The 26,751-nt window shown below is 40.5% G+C and overlaps 1 protein-coding gene and 1 pseudogene across 1 annotated transcript in view; one reads left to right on the forward strand and one right to left on the reverse strand.

Moving 5' to 3' along the window:
• Nucleotides 1-5,880: 5,880 nt before the first annotated feature.
• Nucleotides 5,881-12,553, reverse strand: LOC137891059 (acetylcholine receptor subunit alpha-like; annotated as a pseudogene).
• Nucleotides 12,554-22,460: 9,907 nt separating this feature from the next.
• Nucleotides 22,461-26,751, forward strand: part of znrf2b (zinc and ring finger 2b) — a 29,743-nt gene continuing 25,452 nt past the window's right edge. Inside the window, exon 1 of the mRNA XM_068736135.1 lies at nt 22,461-23,370. Coding sequence (XP_068592236.1) covers nt 22,977-23,370 — 394 coding nt within the window. The 5' untranslated portion in view covers nt 22,461-22,976. The remainder of the gene's footprint in view (nt 23,371-26,751) is intronic.

Here is a 26,751-nt window from a genome sequence, read left to right on the forward strand (position 1 = left end):
TCAATGAAGGGGGCGAGCGAGAGCCCACGGGTCGGGTTTATGCTTGTTCTGTCGTTGCTCTTCTTCTACACTTTTCTTCTTCTTCTATTTTGCTTTGACCACAAACATGTAAGATTATATATCTAAGCTTAAACATGTCTCAAAAAACAAGGACATATGAACAAATCAACAGCAATTCAACGTCGGACAGGTAAAGTAACATTTTATGTGTTTGTTGTTCTCTTTATACATCCGTGGTTGTTACGCAGATTATCGCGGAATCTCACGATTTTCGCGGGTGGAGCCAATGATCGCTCCGCTTCTGAAACGCTCCCGGTGGAATCAAATATGTACCTTACCTATGTGTGTGTGTAAATAATGCTGATATGAAAAACAACCAGTAGTCAATGTGCAAGCTGCCAATTGAATGGTGATTTAAGCTTCTCTATTGGGTTCATATATTTGTAAATCTGACTTATGTAGTGTCAGTGCCTCACCAGCCACGAACCTCATCGCACGTCACTGGCTCTTTGTTTCTATCTCATATATTTCAGAGCTTTTACCAGCATGTAGATGAACCATACATCAGTTTTAGGATGTTCACGATGGCTGTAGTAAAATTGCTTTTAGTTGACTTTTGTTCAGGTCTGTTTCCTGTTCACATTGATGTTTTAAAATCAGACAGAGAGTAAATACAAAGTGAAACACAATATTAGTTTCAAATAAAGCACTGAAATCCTACTCAGGTGTATTCAGACAGCCAGGTTGCATGTAGAAATGTGATCAGTGGTTCGGAGTCCTTGTTAAGCCCAGAGCTGTGTACTGTTGATATGGTCACCAGGGTGCTGTGACACAAAAGCTCTTTGTTGCTCTTCCTCATGTTTCAAAGAACAATGATGGCTCTATGAAAACAGGAGTGCAGTTTCCCACCCTGTCTCTGGTGTTACATTGTATCTGTATACATCCTGAAGATGAACCTGCAGACTTTCCCACCGCCTGTGTCTCTCTCTGTGTGTGTGTGTGTGTGTGTGTGTGTGTGTGTGTGTGTGTGTGTGTGTGTGCGCGCGCACTGGGCCTACACTGGGAGAACTTCTCTGCAGAGGTTGGGCCAGCTGTTTGAAGCACTCTTGTGTTAAGTAAATTATGACATGATGTGTTGACAGACCAAACAAAGGTAAAGAGATATATTCCCATGGTGTAGGACGCCTGAACACACCACACACTGTGTGTTCACATACAGACAAGTCACAGCTAATTGCAAGTTAGCCGAGTTAGGATTACACAAATGAAAGTAAAGGCTGTTTACTTTGGCTCAGTGTTCAGTCTACCTGTAATTAGCTCTGATAAACACATGTAGTATTGTAGGTTATTAAAAGACTGATTGGTAACAGTGAGACAACAAATAAGTTGAACAGTGAATCATAGTCGATTTTTGTGATTTTCAAGTGATGAAAGTATTTGAGATGATTTGGTTGTGTTAACTGTCGACACAGTGAACCCTGCACCCGAGCTTGATGAAATTCAAGTGCTATTTTTAGACATACTAGAGAAGTCAAAGGGAAAGACAGACAGACAGAGTGGGTGAGCAATAGAAAGTGCAACCCTTGGTTTTTGAAATCATACATTTTCAGAAAGAGAGTAAGAAGTATAATGAGAGGAATATGCACAGATGTAGAGAAGTGTGAAGTTACATTTTCTTTTCTGGACAGTCAGCCAATATATTTCAGTGAACCAGGAACTGACCCTTGATTAGTCACAAGTAAATGGTTTACAGTGACAGGGTTGGTTGATTACTGGCACATCAATCAGTTGTTAATCTGTTGACTGTGATACCTTTGTCTGTTATTTTGTCTGATGAACTTGATGATGACTTTCTGATCTTTATCCTCAATCCAGACAAAGCCAACCACAGTGGAGCAGCTGGAGAACATTGACAAGGTAGCGACTAAACACTGGATCTGATTTATGTCTTTCTTAGTCACTCACACAGTTTCTCTGTGTTTTTCTTTGGATTATGTGTGCAGTTGAGTGGTCCATGCATGCCCAGTTTGCATTTTAGTTTCTCACAATGAATATATACAGTTGTACAATATATCAGGGGCCTTTCTCAAAAGCTGGATGATTGAATTACAGGACGATCACACTGAATGTGGTGCAGGAATGCCCTCAATCCTGCTTCATGAGAAAGGTCTGTATTTTATTGAAGATGGGGTGTATCAACCTGAAACTCATATTTGAGTATCCCAAATGAAATCAGAGAACAAATGGAACTTAAACCAAAAAATAAATTTCTGCAAACTCTCAATTAGTGAACTCTAACCTTGACGTCTGATTATTTGAGCTTCTTTGCACACTGTTTAAATAACCTTTAAACCTCCACGTTTCCCTTGTAGGAGATTAAAGAGCTGGAGGAGTTCAGAGCCAAAAACCAACGTCTGCAAAAGGTGGAGTCAGCAAAAGGTGGAGTCAGCAAAACATCCCAGATGTGCTTGAATTGCAGTTTCCTCTCCCTCACCGTGGTGTTTGTGTGTATGTGTGTGTAGCTCTGGGTCAGCCGGTTGCTCTTCTACTCGTCGGTCCTGTACCTGATGTACATGTACCGCTGGTCGTGTACTGGCTCTACCTACCTGAACAATGGTTTCAGAGAATAGCCATGGCCCTGCCTTTCTTCATATGCCCTGTGCTGTGAGTTAATTTATAATATCCCTCACAACCATCTGCAAACTATTACTTTAGTACCCTGTTCCTTCAATGCATGGTGTTTTCTTTGAGAAACTGTACAGTGTGCAAAGTGAGTTAATGTTAGTTGAAAAGTTTGACTCTGAAGTTGATTATTAAGAACACCTGCTTCTCTTCTTCTCCCTCGTCCTCAGGGTTTGATTCATTAGGAAGTTGTTGGTCCTTCTCTTTTACAAACGCACTGAGAGAAACAGTCAGTTGTCCATCTGTCCATCCAGCGAACACATAACACATCTGTTTCATGGTTTGGTTAATGTTGTGACTTACCAAATTACATTTTGACGTAGTATTTTTCTAGAGTTTTTATAACCTCTTTTTGTTGGAGACTTAAACTCACAACACTGTTGTTATTGCCTCCTTTTTTTAGATGATAAATTGGAAGATTTAAAGGTTTCCAAAAAAAAGATTGTAAGTGCCACATTTTTCACACTCAACATTTAATATATGTGGCTTTTACTGACTTGTTTAAAGAGAGTTTGGATCTCATGACGTTAGGGAGTGTGACTGTTCAAAATGTTAAAATGCAAAATGACTTTTTTTTTTTTAACAATATGCAAAGTAATATTTCTTGCCACAACAATTGTTACATGTTCATTGCAGCTGCCTCCTAATGTTTCCTTAGTGTAGTTTCCCTTCTTATCATTTAGGTTTTGCTAGTTATAAAATGATTCAGGCTAAGTTTATCATCAGAGCTCATCTATGTTTTAACTAAAGGACCACAATTCAGTGTTAAAATGACCGTTTCCCTTGTTTGTGTTTCCAGCTGGAGGAAATGATAGAAACGTACAAAAACGCCAAACTCATCCTGGAACGCTTTGATCCTGACTCTAAGAAGAAAGCTGTGAGTGCTGTTGTCTTTTTTTGTTCTAGTTTTATCTTTTAGTGTTTTTTGTTGTTTGGGTTGACTTTTGTTGGTTCTGTTTGCTGTTATGTTGTAGGAGCTGGAGTCTTGCTGCGTCCTCAGATGACTCCCAGGCCAGGACAAGGTGTGACGCACATCAATACATAACTGAAAGATAAAAGTTTAAAGTTTGTTTAGTGGAGAGACGACAGCTACAAAAAGTAATAAATAAAAATGACATCTGAAAAAGACCAAATTCTGTGATTATTCCTCTCCTCTATGCAGAGATTCGACAGAGAGGGATGCCAATGGGAGCCATGCCGATGGGCACCCCGGGTGCAATGGCAAAGACTCCCCCACCTGGAGCACGACCCATGTTGGGACCAGGGAGCACACCTGTGGGTAAAGGGGCATACAGAGACACTTAACATCAAGTGTGATGGAGCATCACAGTTTGGACCCACACAGCACCTTGAGTTGACAGTGAGAGCTTGTCAGTTGTGTTCTTTCACTGAGGAATACTACAGGTCTCTGTCCGACTGTGAAGATTCTCAGATTCTGGGCGAAGCAGTCAAAGGCAACTGGAATGAACAGAAAGCCCAGTTGCCTTTGACTTAGTTGTTGTAGACCTGCGTCTGTGTCTTTATCCCGTGTTGCTCTCCTTACAGAACATGTCCCTCTCTCAGCTCCAGGAGGACCACCGGAGAGATCTGCTCTGTCTGCCTCTGTCCTCCAGTTCTGCACGATGTCTAGCTGCTGTAGCAACATAAGAATTAAGGAGGTTCATTGGCCGGCACTATCACGGCGTGTTTTTGACAACAAGTTCTTCTTTTGTTATAATAATAATGAGTGTCTATGTAAATGTAAATATGTGGTGTCACCTGCATTGTTCAGGGCCCCGTTCCTCGTACTTGGCTAACTGAGTTAGCCGGATCATTTTCAGGATAAGATTACATAAGTCAGGCTTTTCGGTTCCACGAAGCAAGTTTTGCTAAAATCACCATAGCAACACATCCATAAACTTGAACCTGCTCCAGCGCAGGCTAACTTAAGTTAGCTGGATAAGCTTGCCACTCCCCCGGAAAAAAATGGCAGCTCCCTTCCTCAGAGATCCCAGAGATCCCATCCCCAGGAGCGATATTAGTTAGATTAGCGTTTTATAGGGAGAGAGTTCTTCGAGATCACCAATATCTGTTATCACATCATGATGACTTCCTATATGAGCGCTATCGATTCTGCCGAAAAGGAATCATTTATTTACAAGACCTTCTCGAGTCATACATTGCGAACACCACACGCTGCAGCTGAGCATTGACTGTCTCACAGACTGTATGCATAGCCTTGCGCTTTTTTGCGAGTGGTACATTTTTGTACAGTGTCGGCGATGTGGAGAATATCGGGAAAGCCGCTGCAAAATGTGACGATGGTTAACCAAATGACTAATTATGAAGGAAAATTCATAGAATGAAGTGCACCTACCTTTGAGATAAGGCCTCCTCCCAGTACTGCCCACCTCTCCAGAGGAGCTGCCCCCAGCTATGCCCTCCATTATGGGCCTACCCCTATTGTGCTGGAGTGCCAGCTCCTCAGCAGGAGTAAAATCTGGAGTCTTAGTTCCTCCCCCCGTCTTGACCATATCAGCCCTCTTTTAGTTTGCTAAAATATGAAGGATATGACACTGACAAGCTGTTCAATACATTACCATGGCACATATTGTATTGACTCACTATTCTGAATAATGTTTTTGTGCTTAGTTTTTACTTGCTCCCATGTCCTGTTGATGGCTGGGTTGCAATTACATGGGGGTTGAAAGCACTCATAATTATATGACAGTGTTATTAGTACACCATAGCATATCATTACTGTAGAAAATGATTAAGGTGGACTCATGATAAGAATAGAAAGAATCACACAATTTCTTTTCACTGCTTCAATTGATTGAATTTCTGATTATGAATAATACATACATACATACTGATCCGCCCATACACAGATTTGCACACACATATTCAAACTCCTACTTCTATATGGTAATCTACACATACATGTATATACACATATATAGTACATGATACATAAGTGCATACAGTACATATATTCTCTTAAATATCTATTAATTCGTATCAATTACATACTCTTTGGGCTTGTTTTTATCTGCCTATTCTGAAAGAGGTGAGATCATTATTTTTTTCGCTAGCAAGATCTCATTCAATGATGCATTCCATTAAACCTACTGCCAGCAGGCACATTTAAAGAAATATAATCTGATTGATTGGGGTGATGAGGCATTTAAAATTAGCCTATACATTTTCCCAACACTTACGCATTTAACTTTGTCTACGATATTTTGCCATGCTTCTTGTCTTGAATTCCTCATATGCGTTCATGATCATCTCCTGCTCGCCAGCGGAGAAAAAAAGAGGCTCTTTCTTTGAGTTTATTTGCCATTGTACTGTTAGAAAATCATGGTTTTGGTGATCGACGCTTCCCCCTTTTGAAGTAGGACGGGCACACGCAATTATCCTGATAACTGAAGTCTGGTTCGAATTAACAAGATTGTTTGAGCGCGGATCAGCCTTTGAGAAACCGAGATAGCCTGACTTCAATCATCGGGTTAATTTAAGCTGGCTAATAGGACATTTGATCGACTTAGTTGAACTAAGTATGAGGAACGGGGCCCAGGTCTGGAACTAGAAACACACACAGGCTAAATATGCTTAAAGGGGTACACCAACAACACATTAAAATGTGTTTTTTAATATGTTTAATTTAGGATTTTCGCACTAATTGTATGTGTTCCTAGTTAGTTTTTGAACCCCTCAAAAACTCACAACAACAACATTATTATCACAACATTATTTGGCAAAGATTTGAGCTAGCCGTTTGAATCAGTACATCGCAGCAAAGGTGCTTTTGGACAAAAAGTTTGTTGAATGTTGAAGAGAAACCATGTGATGAATTTAAAGACTCCACACCGTGACCACATTTTGATGGTACAAGTGTTTACAAGCTTTTTATCCCTGCTGTTGATGAAAACATGGTAAACGTTCTAAATATGAAGCTGTCACTTATATTTAATATTTAAAAACTCAGATTCTGCTTTATCTCTTACACAGAATCTCTTCATATCTGTTTACTTTGCATTTATAGTTTAGTTTTTGGCGATAGGAGACTGGTAGGTGACACTGGTGGGGTTACCTGCAGGGGAGAGACAGGTCATACTTGTGGCAATACTTAATTATAAAAATGATAATAATACAAAGCAGAGAGAAACGGCTTCCTGGAAACCTTTAAGTGTATTTTGTTTTTTACTAATAAAACAAATGTATCATTCATTTATTTGAAGCCTTGCCTGACATGTTGGAAATGTCCTCTTCTGCTGGATCTCCTGACTGGGACGCTTCATTGTCGAGAAGAACATCATGTTGGGAATGGTTTCTATGAAGACCTGAGACACAAACAGATGCATTCCTTTTATTCAGTCACACACAACACTTTCTTAAATCATCACGGGTATAAATGCTAAAAAAACAACAACCCTAAACCTTGCGTATCCAGGCGGGCATGGTGTGCGTGCTGGGCGAGCGGTGATGCGTGTTGATGATGGTGGAGGCGATAACAAACACCTTCGTGAAGAGCATGTACTTCCCGATGAGAGGCATGGCGCTGGAGGTGGAGGGGATCAGCTCCACGGTGACCAGCAGGAAGATGGTCAGAGACAGCAGGACGGAGATGGAGAGAGTCATCTTTTCACCTGTAGAGACAGTGAGAAGGACACAGAGACAGACACTCAGGCTACTTTTACACTTTTAAACAGCTCTTATAGTAGAAATGGTGGCAAGTTATGGCTTTACAGGCAAACTGATGAACTAACTTGTGTTTTATTTATGCTCTAATGTTACAGAATAACAAGCTCTTGTAGTACAAGCACATCCCTTTGGATTTCATGTATTTTCCATGTATGAAAGTGTCCCCAAAATGGTGTGAAAATATCTGACTTCATGTGCTTTTCCTCAGTTTCCACATTCATAATACCGACCTGATATTTGCAACACGTGTGAGCAAGTAAATGTGTCACTTGTACCAACTGGTGAAATGCTCATAACCTACTTTATTTAGTCACACCGTCAAAGTTTTTTTTGGACAAGTTTCTGTATACGCCTACGTCGGTGGGCAGGTAGAAGACCAGTCCGGTGAGGACCCAGTGTTTCCAGCTCCTGTAGTCCTTTAGCACCCATTCACCAGACTCCATGAAGTTACTGAGGTCAGGCCGATCATTGTCATAGAAGACAGAGGAGTATAGGAAGTAATGCACCGCTAGCTTGTTGCACTTATTGTATTCGTATTACTTATAGCACTAACTGTTTTTCTTGTTTCTGCACTGTACTTTGGCTCTGAGTTATGCTCTGCTTCATGCTCTTAGATGTTTGTTTGGAAAAGGAAATGTACTTATGACTTCTGGTGACTAGTAGTTCTTTTGATTACCAATGCTGAATGCACTTATTGTAAGTCGCTTTGGATAAAAGCGTCTGCTAAATGACTGTAATGTAATGTAAATGTAATGCAGTAAAAAAAGGGCCATAAAGGTGAAGATATTTAGGGGTTACATGCTGTAAACTAAAGTTTTATGACAGGAGTGATGGTTTCTAAATCTGTAGTATTTGAAACCACAGACACAAGCTTTCACACTGATCTGTCAACATAACCCTGTGAATATATATTATATATAAGTCACACTCACTGGGTTGATGACGACCAGCAGTCCGTTGTACGTCCGGGTCCCCAGCTTCATGCTGCAGTTCTGCAGGTCGATCGGGAAATGGAGGACGATGAAGATGGCCGGAGGGTTCCACGTTATCATCCCAGTGTGCTGTCCTGTCCAACAGGACTTTGGTTTCTTGGATAATGGCAAAGTCGCCGTCAGCGCTGAGGAAGAGCAAGACTGGGACAGAGGGAGAGTGTGAGAGAAGCATGCGAGGCATTTGAACGTATAGGTGTGTGTGTGTGTGTGTGTGTGAGTTTGAGTTTGAGTAGTGTGTGTTTAATTGTTGTACAGCACCAGGTCTGGTTTCCATATGTCGGTTGAAGGGACTCTGATCTTCCTGATGCCTCCGTATTCATCTGGATTCATCTGGTTCACATCGAGCCATTGCTGGAGTGAAAATCAGGGAAACTTGACATCATTTTGTCTACTAATGTACTGATGAAGCCAAATTTAGTTGTTTTTATTCCCAGAATTAATACATTGTGAAAATACAAGTTGTCATGTATTGTATATATCACTGCGGAAGAAATAAAAATCTTGTAGCCTCCAGCAGTCACCATGTCATAAACCCTCCTTTCTATTTCAACTAGTTGAAACAACAAATATCTGAAATATGTGATACTATTTGTGTAATATATTCACCAATAAAAAACATAAATACATGATAATGGGATACAAGCACACAGCTGTGTGACATGAGCTCGTTAGTGCAGTTGATGAACACAGAGACATTGAGACACACACACACACACGACTTGGAGGTATTCAGTCGCTTCAGTCACATTATGATTATGTCTCCTCCCCCCCTCTCTCACCCACCCAGCCCCACCCTTTCAAAATAAAAGCCCCATGGATTAACTGTATTTAAACATTAAGCTCAAAATTAGGCTTTTTTGATGAAATAATTAATGCTCTTACTAATACTGCGACAACTACTACTATTGCTGCTAATATTTCTAGTATTACTACTACTACTACTACTGCTACTACTACTACTACTACTACAATTTTTGCTACCATTACTAATACTACTACTACTGCTACTGCTATTACTGCTACCATCAATATTGTTACTACCACTACTGCTATTACTACCACTACTACTATTACTTATACTACAACTGCTACTACTACTACTACTGCTGCTATTCATGCTATTACCAGTGCTAATACCACTACAACTTCTACTACTACTACTACTACTACTACAACAAATATCACTACTGCTACTACTAGTACTTATTCTAATGCTACTAATACTTCTACTACAAACAATATTTCTACTACTACTACTACTACTACTACAAATATCACTACTGCTGACATTTTTTAAGCCACAGAAACCGTTCGAATATCAAAATGTTAAACTCTTTCAGGAGAGGGTGATATGACTTTTCATATTTATAATCTTTACATTTTTGAATTATTAAGCTTTTTGCAATTTGTTTTGAATAAGATATCTATGGAGAAAATCTTCAAATCCTGTTAAACTTCTTCAACTTTCAAAGCCTTCTTCTTTCTCATACTTTCAGCTACTGACACCATAGTTAGACGTTTCAACTAGAAGGGTTTTCAGCAGTGCAGTTTAAATGCTTTCGGGCTTCAACATTTTTCAGTCAGGTAGTCTCCCAGTTCTGTATTTTCAGCAATGTTTTTGCAATTCATTTCAGCTTTCAGCATTCCAACGCATTTTCAGCAGGAAATGCATTTTCTAGTTCAACAAGCTCTCTTAGCTTTTTCAGTAACATGAGAAAAAATAAACAATTGTGTTTATGACATAATCATATGAACACAAGCATGATAGCCATCACCAAAGTACCTTTTGCGATTTCAGTTTCCGTGGCCTCTTGGGCTCAGCGGGTGAGCTTTGTGCTGCCGGGTTAGCTCGCAGAGTAGCGGCTCTCGCTCCTTCTTTGGCTCAGTGGGTGCGAGCTCATGAACAAGTTCACTTCTGGACTTCACTGGCTGTCCTTTTGTCACGGATGAAGAAATTCTCACAGTCAAAAATAGCAGACATTCAGCACAGACTCTCAAAAATCAGACATCAACAGGCTGAACAATCAATAAATGAGAACACAAGCACAAGAGGGTCCAGGCTTGTTAACTTCAGAATATATTCATTGAATGATTGATTACTGTAGATGCTTTGAGTCTTGTACATATACATATGGCATGTGAGTATTGTACTAAGATTGGTTATGATTGTTTCAAGCCTATCTTTCAAGCTATATTAATTCCAAGTTCATATTATAAAGAGACAGCTGTAGTCTGACCTGTATAAATACACAATATAATGAACATATATATATATATATATATATATATATATATATATATATATATATATATATATACTGTATATATATATATATATATAAATATATATATATATATATATATATATATATGTAGTATAATAAACATACAATATTCATACTTTTTCACATTTAAAGAACATTACTGAATAGATCTACAACTACATAACTTGGCGTAATAGGACCAGGGATAGAATAAAACCCATGCATGTGCGTCCATGTTTTTATCCCGGTCATTCCAAGGATGTTTCCACAGACCAATAGGAGCAGAGAATGTGGCGGTCTGGGGGGGGCACTCTGATATCTGGCTCATTTGAAGTGTTGATAGGCGAACAGCCACAAAAAGCCCATTTAATAAGCAATTTAGAGCTTTAGACCCAATCCATGATGAAAGTTTAATGATATCAACACAAATTTGCTGTCACATAATCTCCCCTTTTAATCATTTCCCACTGTCAGCACAGGGCTAACAGAAAAACAAGCCTAATCCACCTGATTGACATCTCCTGCTAAACTCGCTGGGGGAAGGACTGGAAAATATGTCAGGCAATTAATTAAGTGTTTTTTTTCTTCTTTTCAAGTTTCCTTGTGGAATGCAGGGTGGCGTACCCAGAACACACAGAGGCAGTGTTGGTGTATTCCTGAGGTCAGTCACTGGTCACTTGTGTAATCGGCTCTAATATGCGTCTGTAAACTGGAGTCACACATCAGAATTCACATCAACCCTGTGAGATGTAAAACCACAGAGCTGCCACACACACACGGCAATGGAGGCTATGGTTCATGTTTTTGCATGAATCATCACATTTTTTTTGAGTTATTCAATGTATTCAGTACTGTCTCTGAGAAGATTGTGTCTATGTGTAAGCTTCAGTAAAGTACACTTATGTAGACCAAAACTATGAATGCTTTATTTCTTGTTTGGACTCAAAAGGCACTGCATACAAAGGTCACTTCTAATGTCAGCACCCCGTTCTTTTTACCAAGTTATCCATATTAAATTAAATCATGCCTAACGTTGACAATATGAGTTTGGATTTTTTTTCAAAGTTGGATTAAAATTCATTCTTGAGCCCTGACCAACAAAAGTGCAGTTTATTGACAGTCAGCTGAATCGTGACAAAGATTGTTTGGGCTGAAACACAAACAAATAAAATAAAATTAAAGTTGGTACACTAAGACAGAAGCACTCCAAATGTAGACTGAGATACTGTTAGCAAAAATAGATCAATTAGAGTAAAAGATTCTGACTGCTATAGTGGAGCCAGAAGATATATAGGAAGTAAGTTTGTGAAACCATACAGCATCTTTTTAACACGGCTTACAAAGTGCTTTACATTAACATTTAACGGAAAACACAAATACCAAGCACAAAGTACATACAAGAGAAAAACTTAATCAAAACTACATACAAACACAACGTACTTACGAACACAGAGAGCATACAACAACCTGTGACCACACAGATCAACCCATGCACTTGAAAATGTATAGAATGTGTAGAAAATGCAAATTTAAAGATGTAGGTTTTTAGATGTTTCTCGAAACGGACTCAGCAGATCAAACATGAGTTTGTTCTCGGGGTGGGAATCACCAGAAGTCTCACGATACAATATTATCACGATACTGCGATATGCTGATAACACATATTGCGATATATTACCTTTTTTCAACTGCAAATTATGTCCCCAAAGGAAAGCAACCAAGTCATATCCATGTGTCATATCCATGTCCTTCTTCCCTTCCTTGTTAAAAAATCCAAAATAAGTCCAGACGTTTGATTTAAATGCGGACGGCGCATTTCTGTTTCTTTCTCCGATGTCTCTATCTTTGTTTTGACCAACTTCCTACCAACAACCACTCACGCTGACCCGGGACCTCTGCTGACCTCACCAGAAAAAACTTCAGCACCATCTAGTGGACAGAAAAAGCAATTGATTTTATTATTCTAGTACCAAAAAGTTGAAATAAAAGATCGATAAGATCGGCTTCCGAGTATCGATACAATATTGCCACACAAAGTATCGCGATACTATGCTCTATCGATTTTTTCCCCCACCCCTAGTTTGTTCTGAAGGCTGGGAGCAAGGAGGCCTTTGGTTTTTACTTTTGGCAATCGGTGTACCAACAGGTTTTGATTAGATGACCTAAGTGACCGCTCGGTGGTGTAACGGATTAGTAATTCAGAGATGTAGGCAGAAGCTAGGCCATGGAGTGCCTTATAAGTGATTCAAATGATCTTAAAATCAATCCACAACTTCATAACAGCCAATGCAGCGAGGCTTAAAAAAATAGGCCTGATGTAAGATTAATTACGTGGTTACGAGCCTAGCTGCTGCATTTTGTACAAACTGAAGACGGTTTGACCAAGGAAAGTTAAAAAAGGTAATTGCAGAAGTTGAAACTGGAAAAAAAAAGGAGGCGGGAATGATATGTTCTTAATCAAAAGCCAATGCAATGGTTCACAGCTGAAAAAAAAGAAAGACTTGAACCGATTTATTGACACGGTGTTTGTGATTTGAGATAAATAAAAAGTCAAGATTCCTGGAGTTAGGTTTGACATGGGGGGCAAAAGAGCCAATGTACTGGAGAAAGTCCTTTGTAGTTTTGTTGGGGCCAATAATGAGAGGCTCATTTTTGTCAGAATTTAGCTGAAGAAAGTTGAGTGACATCCAGTCCTTTATAGCCGCTACAAATTTGGAGCTTATGCTATGCTCACACTACAAGTGAAAAAAGCAACAAAATGGCTAAGCAAGGCGACATTGCCATGAGCCGCCACTGAAATGTTGCTCAAGTGCTCGTTGGCATACTATGTCATTAAATAGCACTGGGAACTGGCTGATGGCATCTTTTGGGGGGATGGAATGGAACAAGGTGAATGACTGGTCGACGTTTCACTTTGTCATTGTAGCGCTGAAAAGAGTTGAGACCAGCTCAACTTTGATTTGTAGAGCGTCACGCCCGTCATACATCAGCAAGTGGTGAGAGCCAGTGTGTGGTTTCATGTCACCGGTGCTGTGTCGTCCGTAGTGTGAACACAGCTTAAGTTTAACAAGGCTGCCAATGCTTCCTAACCGGCTGACTAGCTAGGCTGCTTCGTGAGTTTAGATTAAACCATTACAGAGTTTGCAGTGTTAGCTAGGTCCTGTTGACTTGAGCGACCAGAGACTTTTCAACCTTCACAGAGTTATGTGTTTTTCTGAGGAACATCTTTAGAATAAAAACACAGCAGAGGTAACTCTGAATGAACAAGGTAGCCGCTCCACTGTCTCTTCACTTTGAAGCTAAGTAATAAACCAAGCTTAAAGCAAGGTAGGTAGTTCCTTTAACATCTGTGTTTTTTATGAAAATAAGAATTGTAATAATAATAATGCATTGAGTTTAACAATTCCTTAAATCATTTTACAAAGTATTGTTTAATTTATATATTTTACAATTTAATTGTACAACATTTATTATATTATAGATCATACTTACTTTAATTGATTTAATATTGAACACTTTGGGGCTCCATAAAATTGCCTGTTTTGAAGCTCACAAGTTTGATCCGGATGAAAAACAGTTTCAAGGCAATTGGCAAACTAAACTTGGCAATTTAATATTTTAACAAAGCGTTTAATGTGAATGCTTCCCGTCTCATACAAAGAAAGTTGCAGTTTAGAATCTCAAGTGGCATTACTCAAAGATGAGTAGTTCAGCCCCAGAGTGTATGTATATAGTGATTAAAAGTTCAAGGGAACCTAGCTAATGGCCCTCAGGTGACTCCTACATGAAACTGTTTCATGGTAACAATCTAACACAAGATTGCTAAGTTTTTCAAAGAGCAGTCATGTAAAATTATGCAAATTATAATAATGATTATAATAAAGTCAAATCACTGAAAGAAGTAGAATATTGTGCAGTCTGTGAAGCAGTATTAGTATTTTTTTACTCCTGCTTTAATTGTTATGTTGAGTAAAGTAGCCTACACATGTTATCTGTAACACAATCAGCCAAAGAACAACACAACACAAAGGCTTATTCTTTGTTGGGTGTATTGAGTAGAACTGATAGCAGTTCTTTCTACATCAGTGTAATACCTGACCTCATAGTCTACTTACCTGCAGCTGTATTAAGAGTTAGATGATTGTGACCAGGTGTACAAATCGGATCTGTACTGTTTGAGTGTTGCAACACTTTGTGACATGGACACAGCTGCTAATGTTGACAGCTTCTTTTATCCTGGAGTGTCTGAACTGATTTGATTAAAGCAACACTGCCATCCAGTGGTGTGTAAGAGAGAATCATGTGATACCATGAGATTCTACAAGTAGGTGGAGTCAAGAGAAGAGGGCCAGGATGAGGAGACAAAGAGAGTCAAGTGAAACCATATCAAGATGAGGATACACTGACACTCTAGACGCTTTCTTTTCAGTAGTCTGCAGTTTAGATTTGTTGGCAGCAGGAAGTAGCCTACAGCACGGTTCCCCTACATTTGACTTCCCTCCCACAAACCCTCCTGCACAGAATGCCTAACAAAGCCTGACTGTTGTGTGTCACAATGTTCTCCATGGCTCTCATTGGATTAGAACAAAAAGATGAAAAGCAATACTTTATGATGACTGCTGCAGGATTTTTTAAAAACCACGGTTCTAAAGTACAGTGGGAAAAAGAACAACTAATTACAGTAGTCATATACAAATACAATTTGACATGTGTTTTTAACCCATCCACATTATTAGGAGCAGTGGGCTGCTGTAAAGCGAACAGGGAGCAACTTGTGGTTCAGTGTTCAAGGACTCTGGGATGTTACTTTGGTTTACCCTGAGTTCAGACTTCTGACTACCTTCAAATCTTTCGGGGTTTTCACTTAACCCCTCTACTGCTCAAAATAAACTCCACTTGGTCACAGGAAGTGAAACCCTGGTACCCTCGTTTGAAACGCAGGTAAAGTTTCTGTCTTCAAAAAAAGGTTCCTGGTCCCTTGGTAGCATTCCTCCAGTGGAAACCCCAATTAAAGCTTGTAGCCAGAGTCTATGAAAGTCCACACTTACATGTCCTTCTTAAAACTTGATCCAGAGGAATCAAAATGGAAATTAAAAATGAACTGTGGTCCTTAATGCAGTATTGTGTGTACTATCTGGACCCTTCTCTGTACTGATCTACTTCTGATCTGTATCTGTATATACTCTATATATATTTTAATCAGGATGTTTGGTTCCGTAATAACTGTATAAATGTGCAATTACTGGTCACAAAGTATACTTTGTATAGTAAAGTAACGTTTTTTTATTAGAGTATTAGAATAAACTCCTGTAGATGAAAACTCATAAACAATCCAACACGGTCAACTGTTTGTTCTCTGTGTTCTCCTCAGCCAGCAGTGTGGATTGTGGTGGAGTTCTGTCAGGTACTTTATATTATCCTTCCTAAGAAAAATAGAAAATACAATGGTAAATAATAAAAAAAATAATATGTTATACATATTTTATAATGGGAATATCAACAGTAGTAAATATGATTTCAGATTGTGGCTTGAAAGCAGACACATATCAGATTTGTGATGCCTGAATGATGTAATGTTTAGTTGTGCCTCAGGCTGGACCGGCCATCCATGATGCAACCTCAAGTCCTCCTCAAAGTAAAGGTGTGATCTACGGCTGATGAGGTGAGGGATTTGAAAAGGATTCTGTGCTCGATTTATGGACCTTGAAGTAGCACGGCTCTATTTTGGTCAAAGAACGGGATCAGTGTGGGAATGAGGATTCACAAAGACCTGATTCCACATCCCTACAAATGATGAAATGCTTTCTTGTTTAATGTCTCCCAGAGACCTTGATCCTGCTTCTCCAAACACTAGTTGTCTGCTTTAAAATGAGGCCTCATAGTTAAATATGAGCTAACAGCATGTTTCCATCATGAAGCTGTGTCCTAAACCAACAATTTGTAAATTAAAATTTGTGCTGATGACAGATTCCTCTTGGGAGCATTAATATCTGTTCATATGTTCATATGCCTTGTTGAGATATTTCAGTCTGGACCACACTGCTAGTGGCTAATATTGACTTTGTAATTAGTGTGTTTTAATAGTTTTATATTCATATCTAATGAGCTGTGTACAAGTACTAAATGATTGTTAATACCTACTATTGAGCTGCCCATGCCTATTGAACACTGCTCAATGGCTGTGGTTAATGTAGAATGGTGTTCATATCAGGGAAAGTGATGAACATTATGCATGTATAATGCATAACAAACTGGCTCCAAGTTCCTGGGCCACTTAGTCTGCAAAGTGTCTCAGCTTTAACTCGTGTTCCACTGAATAAATTAATCTCAATGTACAGGAGGCAGGGTTTCATCAAGGACGGTGATTATTATCCAAAGTTACATCACAGCCCAGTCCATCGCTATTCATGATAGTATTACCGGTGACACATCACATTAGCACACGGTCAAACACTTCAGCATCGTACTAGCACCACAATGTCCTAAACTTTCTCCACCTAAAAACTTCCTGTTGGCACAATCACTTAAATAAATAATAAACAATATACCTGTATTTTACCACTTAAAAAGACACATAACCTAAATAGACACATAACCTAAATATCCACCAATAATACACTATTCAATGAAGAGTGTATTATGCAGCTGGTGAACATAGTGGAGCATTTAGCAGCTGAAGAGACCGATATTGCCTTCAGGACTTGGTGGAAACCAGACCAGTGGATCTTGGGCACATTTCTAAATGAATGCTGATATTTAACTGAGTCTGTTTGATGTGTCTATGGGTCTGTTTGCTAATATCAACTTTATAAGATCATGATTCATCAATGTTGTGTTTACAGCTGGTTCTGCTGCCCCCGAACAATTAATACAGCTTTAAGTGTCACTTTGAGTATTGGTTAAGTATTAATTTGATTAGTTTCTGCGTTAGAAATGTAATATATGTTGTCTCAGGAAATGTGCTTAACAACAATATAAACACACAGTATACTTCAGGACACAGATCCCAGTGGTTGTCAGGGTCAAGTTAGAGACAGAGCTTTTATTTACATTTAACTTATGATAGTAAGAGAAGTGGTCTGTGATGACATCTACATTAAGTATTAAGGAAGTACATAGATACAGAAATACTACAGTAGAATAATTAAAGCAACTATCACCAAATTAAACTCAAATTCCAACACCCTCACAAAATATTGTCACTTTACATAAACCAAAGACATCATATTGTATGCCAAGCCCAGAATAAAAGTCATATTAAGTAATTTCATATTTTTTTAGGGATAATTTAAAATGTCATTGCCTGAGTGAGTGACCATCTGTTTCTGTGTCACACCTATTCTCCCATACTGTCGCAGCAAAATAATAATAGGCATAATATTTTGGGTGCCCAGTTATGGCTGCATGTCCAAGGACCTCTCGAGGTTGCTCTGACTCACAGGTTCTCAAAAGACCTTGTATTGACTGTCTGCTACGGCTATTGATTGACTGCTGACTCCTCACTCACTACTCATAACCGACCCCCGGACCGATAGGGGCGACAAGTGAGACACAGTGGTGTAAAAACGATTTGCTCTTGTTGTTTACAAAGGTGTATTTGGCTATCAGCTAACAGCTAATAAAACTACACAAAGTGCATCACCGCTGTTAACAGCTAACAAAACGACACACATTTCTGACTGCATCGGCGCCACTCAGCTGCCAGAGACACAGTAATCCCGTGCATTTGTATTGAGCATTAACCGTTTACAAGCGTTTAATAAAAATGTGTAATATAAAAAAATGTAGATTGTCACTGAAAATAGGACTTTTTCTTTAGCTTAGAATGAGCCCTTCACGTCTACAGAGGGCTGGTCCTCTTCACAGAGTCTGCTATGTTGCACCTCCATGTGGCAGAGGCTACCATGCACCTGCCCATCAGGACTAAACTAGTTCACATTCACATCCATTCAAACACTGATCAAATGTTAAGAACTTGGGGTTTAGTGTCTTGCCCAAGGACACTTTGTCATGGATTGATTTGATGATGCCAAATCCTACACACTGAGTGTTCCATGGTCTAAATGCTGTGTCAGAAGCTTGAGTACACTCACCCCTGATACCCAGCACAGACCGAGTCCACAAGGATTCCTGCCAGTAACACCAGTGACCCTAAATGAAGCACCCACACTGACTGATTAAGGCTAATGTGATTGCGGTTTTGCTTGGGCCGCTGAGCCGCCCCGTCCTCCCCTCCACCGTGCAGCTGGTGATGGATGCTGTGGCCATCGGTCGACAGATAACCTGGGCTATTTCCAGACAGAGGAGATTAGAAGGATTAACGCAGCGGAGGGTGAGAAAAAACTACCTTCCTCACCGGCTCTGTGAACTCTGCTGTCCACATAATGTTCGTGCTGTTGTTGACAGAAAGTCATTCTGCATTAGAAACCCTCGGGGGAGTCCCCACTGAAGTTTACTGCAGACACACTCACCACAATACATCTACACACATTTTACACTAAGCATAGCCCTATTCATAACTGTAAAATCATAAACACATCATTTTACTATTATGTGTTCAGTTGCTCACAAGAAATCTTTACAGTCGTCACCTCATTTGAGGTCTACATATGCCATAATACCTGCAGCCACTTTTATATAGTAATCATATCAATTTGTTTCATGATTTAAAATCACTCTGCACCAGATTCCATCTACAGGAAGCAAAATGAAAAGGACTAAGTAGTGACTTGAAGGCAGTAACTGTTGACAATATTTGGTGAATGTAATTGCACATACAAGATGGTAGCAAAACCAAACCATGCCAACAGAACACCTGAGTGCATGTTGTTTGTCACTCAGAAACATCAGGATGAGTTCAGGAGGAAGACCATGAAAGTAGCGCGAGGCTCTCTGGTGTTATTGACGTTGCTGCGCTGCTGACGTCAGCCGACGCCGAACGTCCAAACCTATCAATCTTCCATATTATATATACTACCATCAGACCAAAAATAGTCCCTTCTGATTTCACAATAAGAGCATGACTTCCGTTCTGGAGAATGATTTTAGAGATCAGGTTGCCCAGAATATACAATAGTTCAAGTGCCCAATGCAGTGAAATTGTTGCATAAAATAGTAAATTTCCGATGCAAATTGCAAAAGACCTTATCAAGTTGTACAAGATGGAAGATTCCTATAGTTAGAAACTGAAAACATAATTATAATAATATAAATGTAAATGAGTATACAGTCTGGAGCAAAGTGTGTCATTAAGTTGTTATGTAATGAAAGATGCAGTTGAAATGAACTTTGCATCATGTAACGTTGTAAACACACTGTGAATTCTGATATCCAGTGTTTGGTCAAAGCAGCAGACTGAGCCTGAGCCGGCTTGACTTGACCTTCATTTACCAGAGATCATCTATCTGAGTGTGTTTGTACATGAAGTGTGTTCTGCAGTTCCTTCAGTCAGCTGCCAAACACTAGACAACTTCAAATGTGTGAAATATCATTCATTGCTAGTTTGTATGTAGATGTTTTTTATATGATATGATGATATGGCTGCATGGTTCATTACAGGGTTAATTAACTTTAGTTGCCATGCATACAAGATGTATATATGGCATCTTGTAGGGGCCTACAACAAGAAAACCCAGAAACTTCATATTCAGTTACAATTCAATGTTCTCTCTAACGGATTATACAATTACTTTTACAGCCAGTTTACATGTGATGTATACATCTATATTTTACAGAACTGCTCACAATGTTGCAAACATATCAATGTTACTTATGGTAATCTACTTTGGATTATGCTTTTATTCATCTCAATAAACAGGACTGCACGGTATTGTTGTGTGGTGCAGTTGACCATACCAACTGCACGAAAAGCTGCAGTGCATTAGTACTATGGAAGAATAAGTAGCACTGTCATCAAGAAAAGCCAGTAAATAACCAGAAAGCAAAAGACAAAGATATGTCATTGAGAAATGGTAGTGGGGGGGGGGGGCTGTCTCATAGTTTGTCCACCAGAGAGCACTCACAGGTTTTCTTTTGGCCACATTCACATTCCGGATTGTGGCTCATTGACATAACCTGTTTAAAATCACAATGTTGAAATTTTCAATTACGAGTATGAAAAAAGAGTTGCATACTCTGGCTCCATGCATTTCTCATTTTCTTCAAAATAACAAGAGCCACTGTGTCTCCTACCATATATAAAGATTAACATTTTGCATACAACTTTTTGATTATGAATAAATAAATACTGAATATATTTTAATAGATGATAGCAAACGTTGAGCCTGCCTCATGGATTGAATTTAGATTATGACTGTAAGTGTTTTGTTCATGATGTTCATCTAGAACTGATCTTTAACTTTTGCTATATATATTTATATACATATACACACATATACACATAATTGATGAAGTGAAATGAGTCAAATGAAACTTGATTCCAAAAATTCTAAATGACAAATAATAGTGAAAAGTGTGGCGTGCACATAAACTGGGCGTGCATAGATATTCCTCCCCTTTGTGTATGACAATGAGCTCTGTGTGAGACAGACTAGTTCCACTGAATGAGAGACCACTGTGGGTGAAACCCTTTGAGCTGCCACTCGTAAAGTATTTGGTCTAGTGAGTCGACGTGAGGGGAATCAGACCTTAGCGCACATCGAAAAACAATTTGTTCCACAGTTTCAATTACCTGGGGGAGTTTTACTGATTACCTTCAAAGGTCATATCATTAAGTAAAGTTCACCTGTGTGTAATCTAAGTGTCACATCATCTGTCACATGATCTAACAGGGCACCATTAAATCCATTATTACAATGTGGAAAAAATACGGCACCACAACAAAACTGCCGACAGAGGACCAATGGTCATGGAGCAGGTGAGGAGGACATTAATCAGAGAGGCAACAGAGAAAACATAACCCTGATGGGGCTGGAACGCTCCACAGTATCTGCTCATAGTACACTCCACAGGGCCAGAACAAAAAAATACAAAACATGTTTGGAGTTCACCAATAGGCATGTGGGACACTCTAAATGTGTTTTCTTGTGACAGATCATGTGACACTTATTGCGCACAGGTAGACGTTATTTAACTGATGATGTCAGTTCTGAAGGTAATTGTTATCACCACATCTTATTTAGGGGCTTCATAACAAAAGGGATGAATATTGTATAATATATATATCGATCTTTTCATTGGACTTCACCAATTTATACTATTTTGTGCAGGTTCATAATATAAACATACATAAAACATAAAAAACCCATCTTAATTCCAGGTTGTCATGCAACAGTATAGGAAAACCACCAAAGTGCATTTGCTCTTGTCATTTAGTTTAAAGTAATTTCATTAATTGTGATGTAATCATTAGGGTGTGGCCCATATAACGTGTCTTACGATGATTGTTGATCTTGAAGAAGGCCCAAGGGCCGAAACCTCTTCTGAATACCTTTCTAGTATTTTAAATCTTTTCATTGTGAGCATATTAGCATGCTGACAGTATCTTGAAGCAGGGCTCTGCAGCCTCACAGACTCGGTTAAGTGCGGACGTAGACTCTTGGTTTGTTCTGTGAAGTGAACTGTTCTACTCACTATATGAGATATCTCCCAGCAGTTTCACGAAGTACACACTCCAAAATGGGAATAATAAGTAACAACAATTCTCTAAAACTAAAAATTCGACCTTCTTTAGTTTAATTTACCCTCTTCAGTTAGGTGGACATTTGGAATGTGAACGTTGCCTATATAAAACACCGCAACGGCTTTATTTTGAAACTTCTCAACGGAAATGCTTGTGAGCTCAGCTAGCTGGCTTGACAGCTAGCCTGCACCGAGTCTCCTTGCTGCCGTTGATAAAACGGTTTTGTGCGGGGCTTTCTCCCCCATCACTTCCTTCCTTTGAGCAATGCGTTGTGAGGCGGGGAGGTGCGAGGAGCCCGTTTCTATACTCTGTCATGCCGCTCGGGAGCCATGGCGGAGCGGACACTGAGGAGGAACCAGCGGTCGGAGCTCAGCGGGTCCACGGCGGCGGCTCAACCGAGGAGGGTTCAACGTTACCTGCGGCACAGCCACAACTACCGCTGACGGAATACAATGGTGACGGCTTCTAAAGTTTTACACACGTCGCTAGCTTTTGTCACAGCTGGCCGGTTCAACTTTTCACCCAACTGGCGTTTCCTAAATGTCGACTGGATCATAGCGACGCAGAGTTAGTTCTGCTTTTCTTTACCTCTAGCGACGTTACGTGTGCCCTGTAAAGCCATCTGCCTCAGGCGTAAATCTGGCGCACTGTCCCGCAGTGGCTCACAGAGAGCCTCTTTAATATTTCAAAGCCGAGTCACTGGAGGTTACCATGGGGGCAAAGCAGAGCAGCCCGGCCGCTAATCCAGCTGCCAACGGACGGACCAGAGCGTACTCCGGCTCGGACCTGCCCTCTAGCTCGTCCAGCAGCAACGGCAGTAATGTTAGCAGGACTACCGCCGGGGGTGTGAGGTACCATGCGTACAGTGCGTCCGGAGCCTCCGGAGCCTCGTCCAGCACAAGCCAGCACCACGGAGCCAGGGCCAGGTCTGCGGGGGGCTCCGGGACCAGACCCCAGTCCGGTATTAACATTCCGAACAGCAGCGGAGCCTACAGCTCCCAGGAGTCCGGCGGCAGCAGCCCGGAGGAGGCGGACAGGGGGCACGAAAGTCCCCGACTGTTGATCGGATCACTACCAGCTCACCTCTCGCCTCATCTGTTCGGAGGTAAGAGGGACACAGCTCAGCGGTTCACTGAACTAGAGCCACACTGACACATGACTCGATGGAGCCAGTGTTACCAATATGTGGTTTAGATATTTCATATAATTCAAATATGACAAGGTATGATTTCAAACCAGCAGAGTGAGCACCAATGTGTTCTCACAGCTGAATGAACTGCTACTCAGATGAATGACATTCTATTGGTTGATCAGAGGATTGATGAGTCATGTGAGGGAAACGACCCCTCAACGGGCCACATTTAACAGATGTGGGCTCTAAACTAAAAACCTCCTGAAGCAGGGTCAGAGGTTGGTGTTGAGGTCCCCAGCTCACCAGACACCAACACTAAAACCTAGACACTTTATCAAACGTTTAACGTATTTGTGTCTGTGTGTTTGTACATTTTACTTCCCAAAAGTCTGTTTTTAAATCTGGCTGATGAAAACTGAAGACTTAATTCATTTATAGGCCCAAAAATAGTTTAAAAAGACAATCAGTCAATAAATATCCACTGTTAGCTTTATGAAATGCTCAGATTCCCCCAGGTTACTAAAACTGTGGAACAAATTGATTTCCAAAGTACATTAAAGTGTGACTCCCCTCAAGAGCAATCACTACACCGAGTCCTTCCCATTGGACCGCAGGAGTCTATCACTCAATGGAAATAGTTCAACACAGAGCGCACTGTCAGGCATCAAGGTAATCGTCTCTATTACAACACTATTGATTAGGTCAGGTCTCCAACAGTTGTAGAAGTTTTAGTTGTGAAAGCCTTATTGGCAGCATAGACAGTGAATTAGGAGCGTATTCATCTGCTGGTGAATACAGTGTCTACCTGAGCTCAGTGCTCCAATGTCAGCCACATGTCCTGTCAAAAGAGAGCCTGGCTCCTCTGTTCCTGCTCTCATTAGACCACATGTGTTGCTCTTCAAAGCAACACGATGACAAATGGGTGCAGGTAATCGTTTAAGAGCCGGGTGATAATTCAACATGATTATTCACAGACTCAGATATTGTGATACGCAATTACGTTGCTTATAACGAGCACGTACTCCATCACTAAAGTTCTTCACTTATTGTATGTTTCATCCAGACTATTTATTTATGGCATTATCAGAAAACCAGCTATATAGTGACACATATTGCTATGGAGACATGAAATGACCCATATATATAAACTATATGCAGCTGTTGACATTCCTCTGTCAACAGCTGCATCATTTCAATCAGCAGCCATTGGAAGCAGCAACATGGATTTAGGTGTAGTTACAAAAAACAAACACAAATGCACTGCCGTCAATCCCACTTGTTTCTTTGTGGTTGTGAGCGCTGTAATGCCTCGGTGTCAGCCGGGTCTACTGTCACAGTACTGAGGTCCTCACTAGGAAGCAAAGCTGTGCTCATAACTACTCCACAGACCGATGGAGACGCTGCTTTAATGGCATTCATGTGTGAGGAGGATGAGTCACACATTGTGAAGATGAACAGCGTGCGGCTCCTCGTGAACTTCTTCTTGTTAACTTCATTGATCGTCACTCACTACCGTTTGTTCCGCTGTGTGTGTGTGTGGAAGCCTCAAGACTCGCTGCCATTTCTCTTTTGGCTGCCTGTCTCATAGTCTCTTGTTGATCTCAAGTGGTGGACAGCCAAACTCCAAACAAGATGAATTTAGCATCAGTGACCTTAAGCTAAACACTCACTGAACTGCTGTTAAAACAAGATCACAACCGCTCCTTCCACAGCCGCTCGCTCACTATTATAAACATTTTGTTCATCAGTGACGGCAGACATCAGCTGTGTGTGCAGAGTCTCCATGGGTTACCATGGTAACAGACCTAGAGTTTAAGTTACATTTCCTCCTGGGCCTGAAAACCCAAGAGTGTCCCTCATCTCAGGGAGAGTTTCCTCTAAAGCCACTGTCTGAAACAGGGCTCAGCCCCTCCTCACGTTGAGAGCCGTGTGGAGGCAATCCCTTAATCTAGATGTGTTCTGAATTTAACCTTTTAACCTGCGATGGTTAAAAGGTTCAATTCTATTTTTGGAGAAATGCAACCCGACGTCACGCTGAGTCATGTAAGCGGCGATCCGGAGCTGCACAGCCCAGCCATGAGACAACAATAGAGGTCCAGTAGTTGAGTGTTAACGGGCCATCAGCAAGTTCTACTCCCATACCGATGCACAACCGTGTGCTAATCAACACCTGGTGGGGTGTGAAGGCAGCTTAAGACAGGTGTGTGGTTAACACTCTTTTGAAAATGCTAGGACAAGTCCTTCATACACATTTACCTCTTAACAGGTGTGTGTGTGTGTGTGTGTGTGTGTGTGTGTGTGTGTGTGTGTGTCCTGGGTTGTCTAGATATCAACTCACATGTGATATGTAACTTGTTCATCATCCCACTGTCCGCTTAGTCTTACTATTTATTTTTATCATATTTCATTAAGCACTTCATATCAGTGTGCACGCAAGTGAGTGTATGACCTAAAACAAACAGGTGCAGAGTACACACAGTCAGCAGGTTGTGTACACAGGTTGGTAGTGTGAGGGAGGCCACAGACGTAATAATTAACTCAACTCTTTTGTTTCCTTCCTCAGTAATGGTGCATCAGGGATGAATCAATAGTGAGCACTCACACACACACACACACACACACACACACACACACACACACACACACACACACACACACACACACACACGCATGTGTGTGCAGCTTGTGTTAGCAGGTGGTGTGATGTTCTCTGCTAGTGGTGTTGGATCTTAATTTAACAGCCTCAAAAATCTGATAAAGGAAATACAGTAGAGCAGCTTCTTAACATTCAAGACAAAGACTAACTGCATCGTCAGTTTGCTCACTGAAGCGTGCTGAACGCTGATGATGCACCAACGCCTGAGAAATACACATTAAGGTTCACCTGCACCGATCAATCCTACACAGCAACCTGATGATAGCCAAACGAGGTGTGTGTGTGTGTGTGTGTGTGTGTGTGTGTGTGTGTGTGTGTGTGTGTGTGTGTGTGTGTGTGTGTGTGTGTGACTGAGTGAGACAGAGTGAGACAGAGTGAGACAGATACTGCGTGTGGTGTAGCAGTTGTCCAGTTGGTTTAAGGCGTGTGTTCACTCTCCTCTCTGAACTCTAGTGGTATCTATCCAGCTATAGGATTGGGATGCTTTTGGTTTTTACGTGACCAGGGTTTGAGGTATCTGTCTCTAATAGTTATGTATTCACACAAAGACTGAATAGAATTTCATTTGTGGTTCTCACAGCGTTCCCTCAGCTGTGGTAGAATCACAACATACCTGTCGTGAGCTCATTGCTTTTATCAAACAGGTCATCAAGTATGGCAACGTGAAAGTTATAGACGCATTGTAATTTAAAAGATTT

The sequence above is a fragment of the Cebidichthys violaceus genome, unplaced genomic scaffold, assembly GCF_023349555.1.
Source record: "Cebidichthys violaceus isolate CVI_PGR_0920_01 unplaced genomic scaffold, fCebVio1.0.p SCAF_7, whole genome shotgun sequence".
In the NCBI taxonomy this organism is placed as follows: Eukaryota; Metazoa; Chordata; class Actinopteri; order Perciformes; family Stichaeidae; genus Cebidichthys; species Cebidichthys violaceus.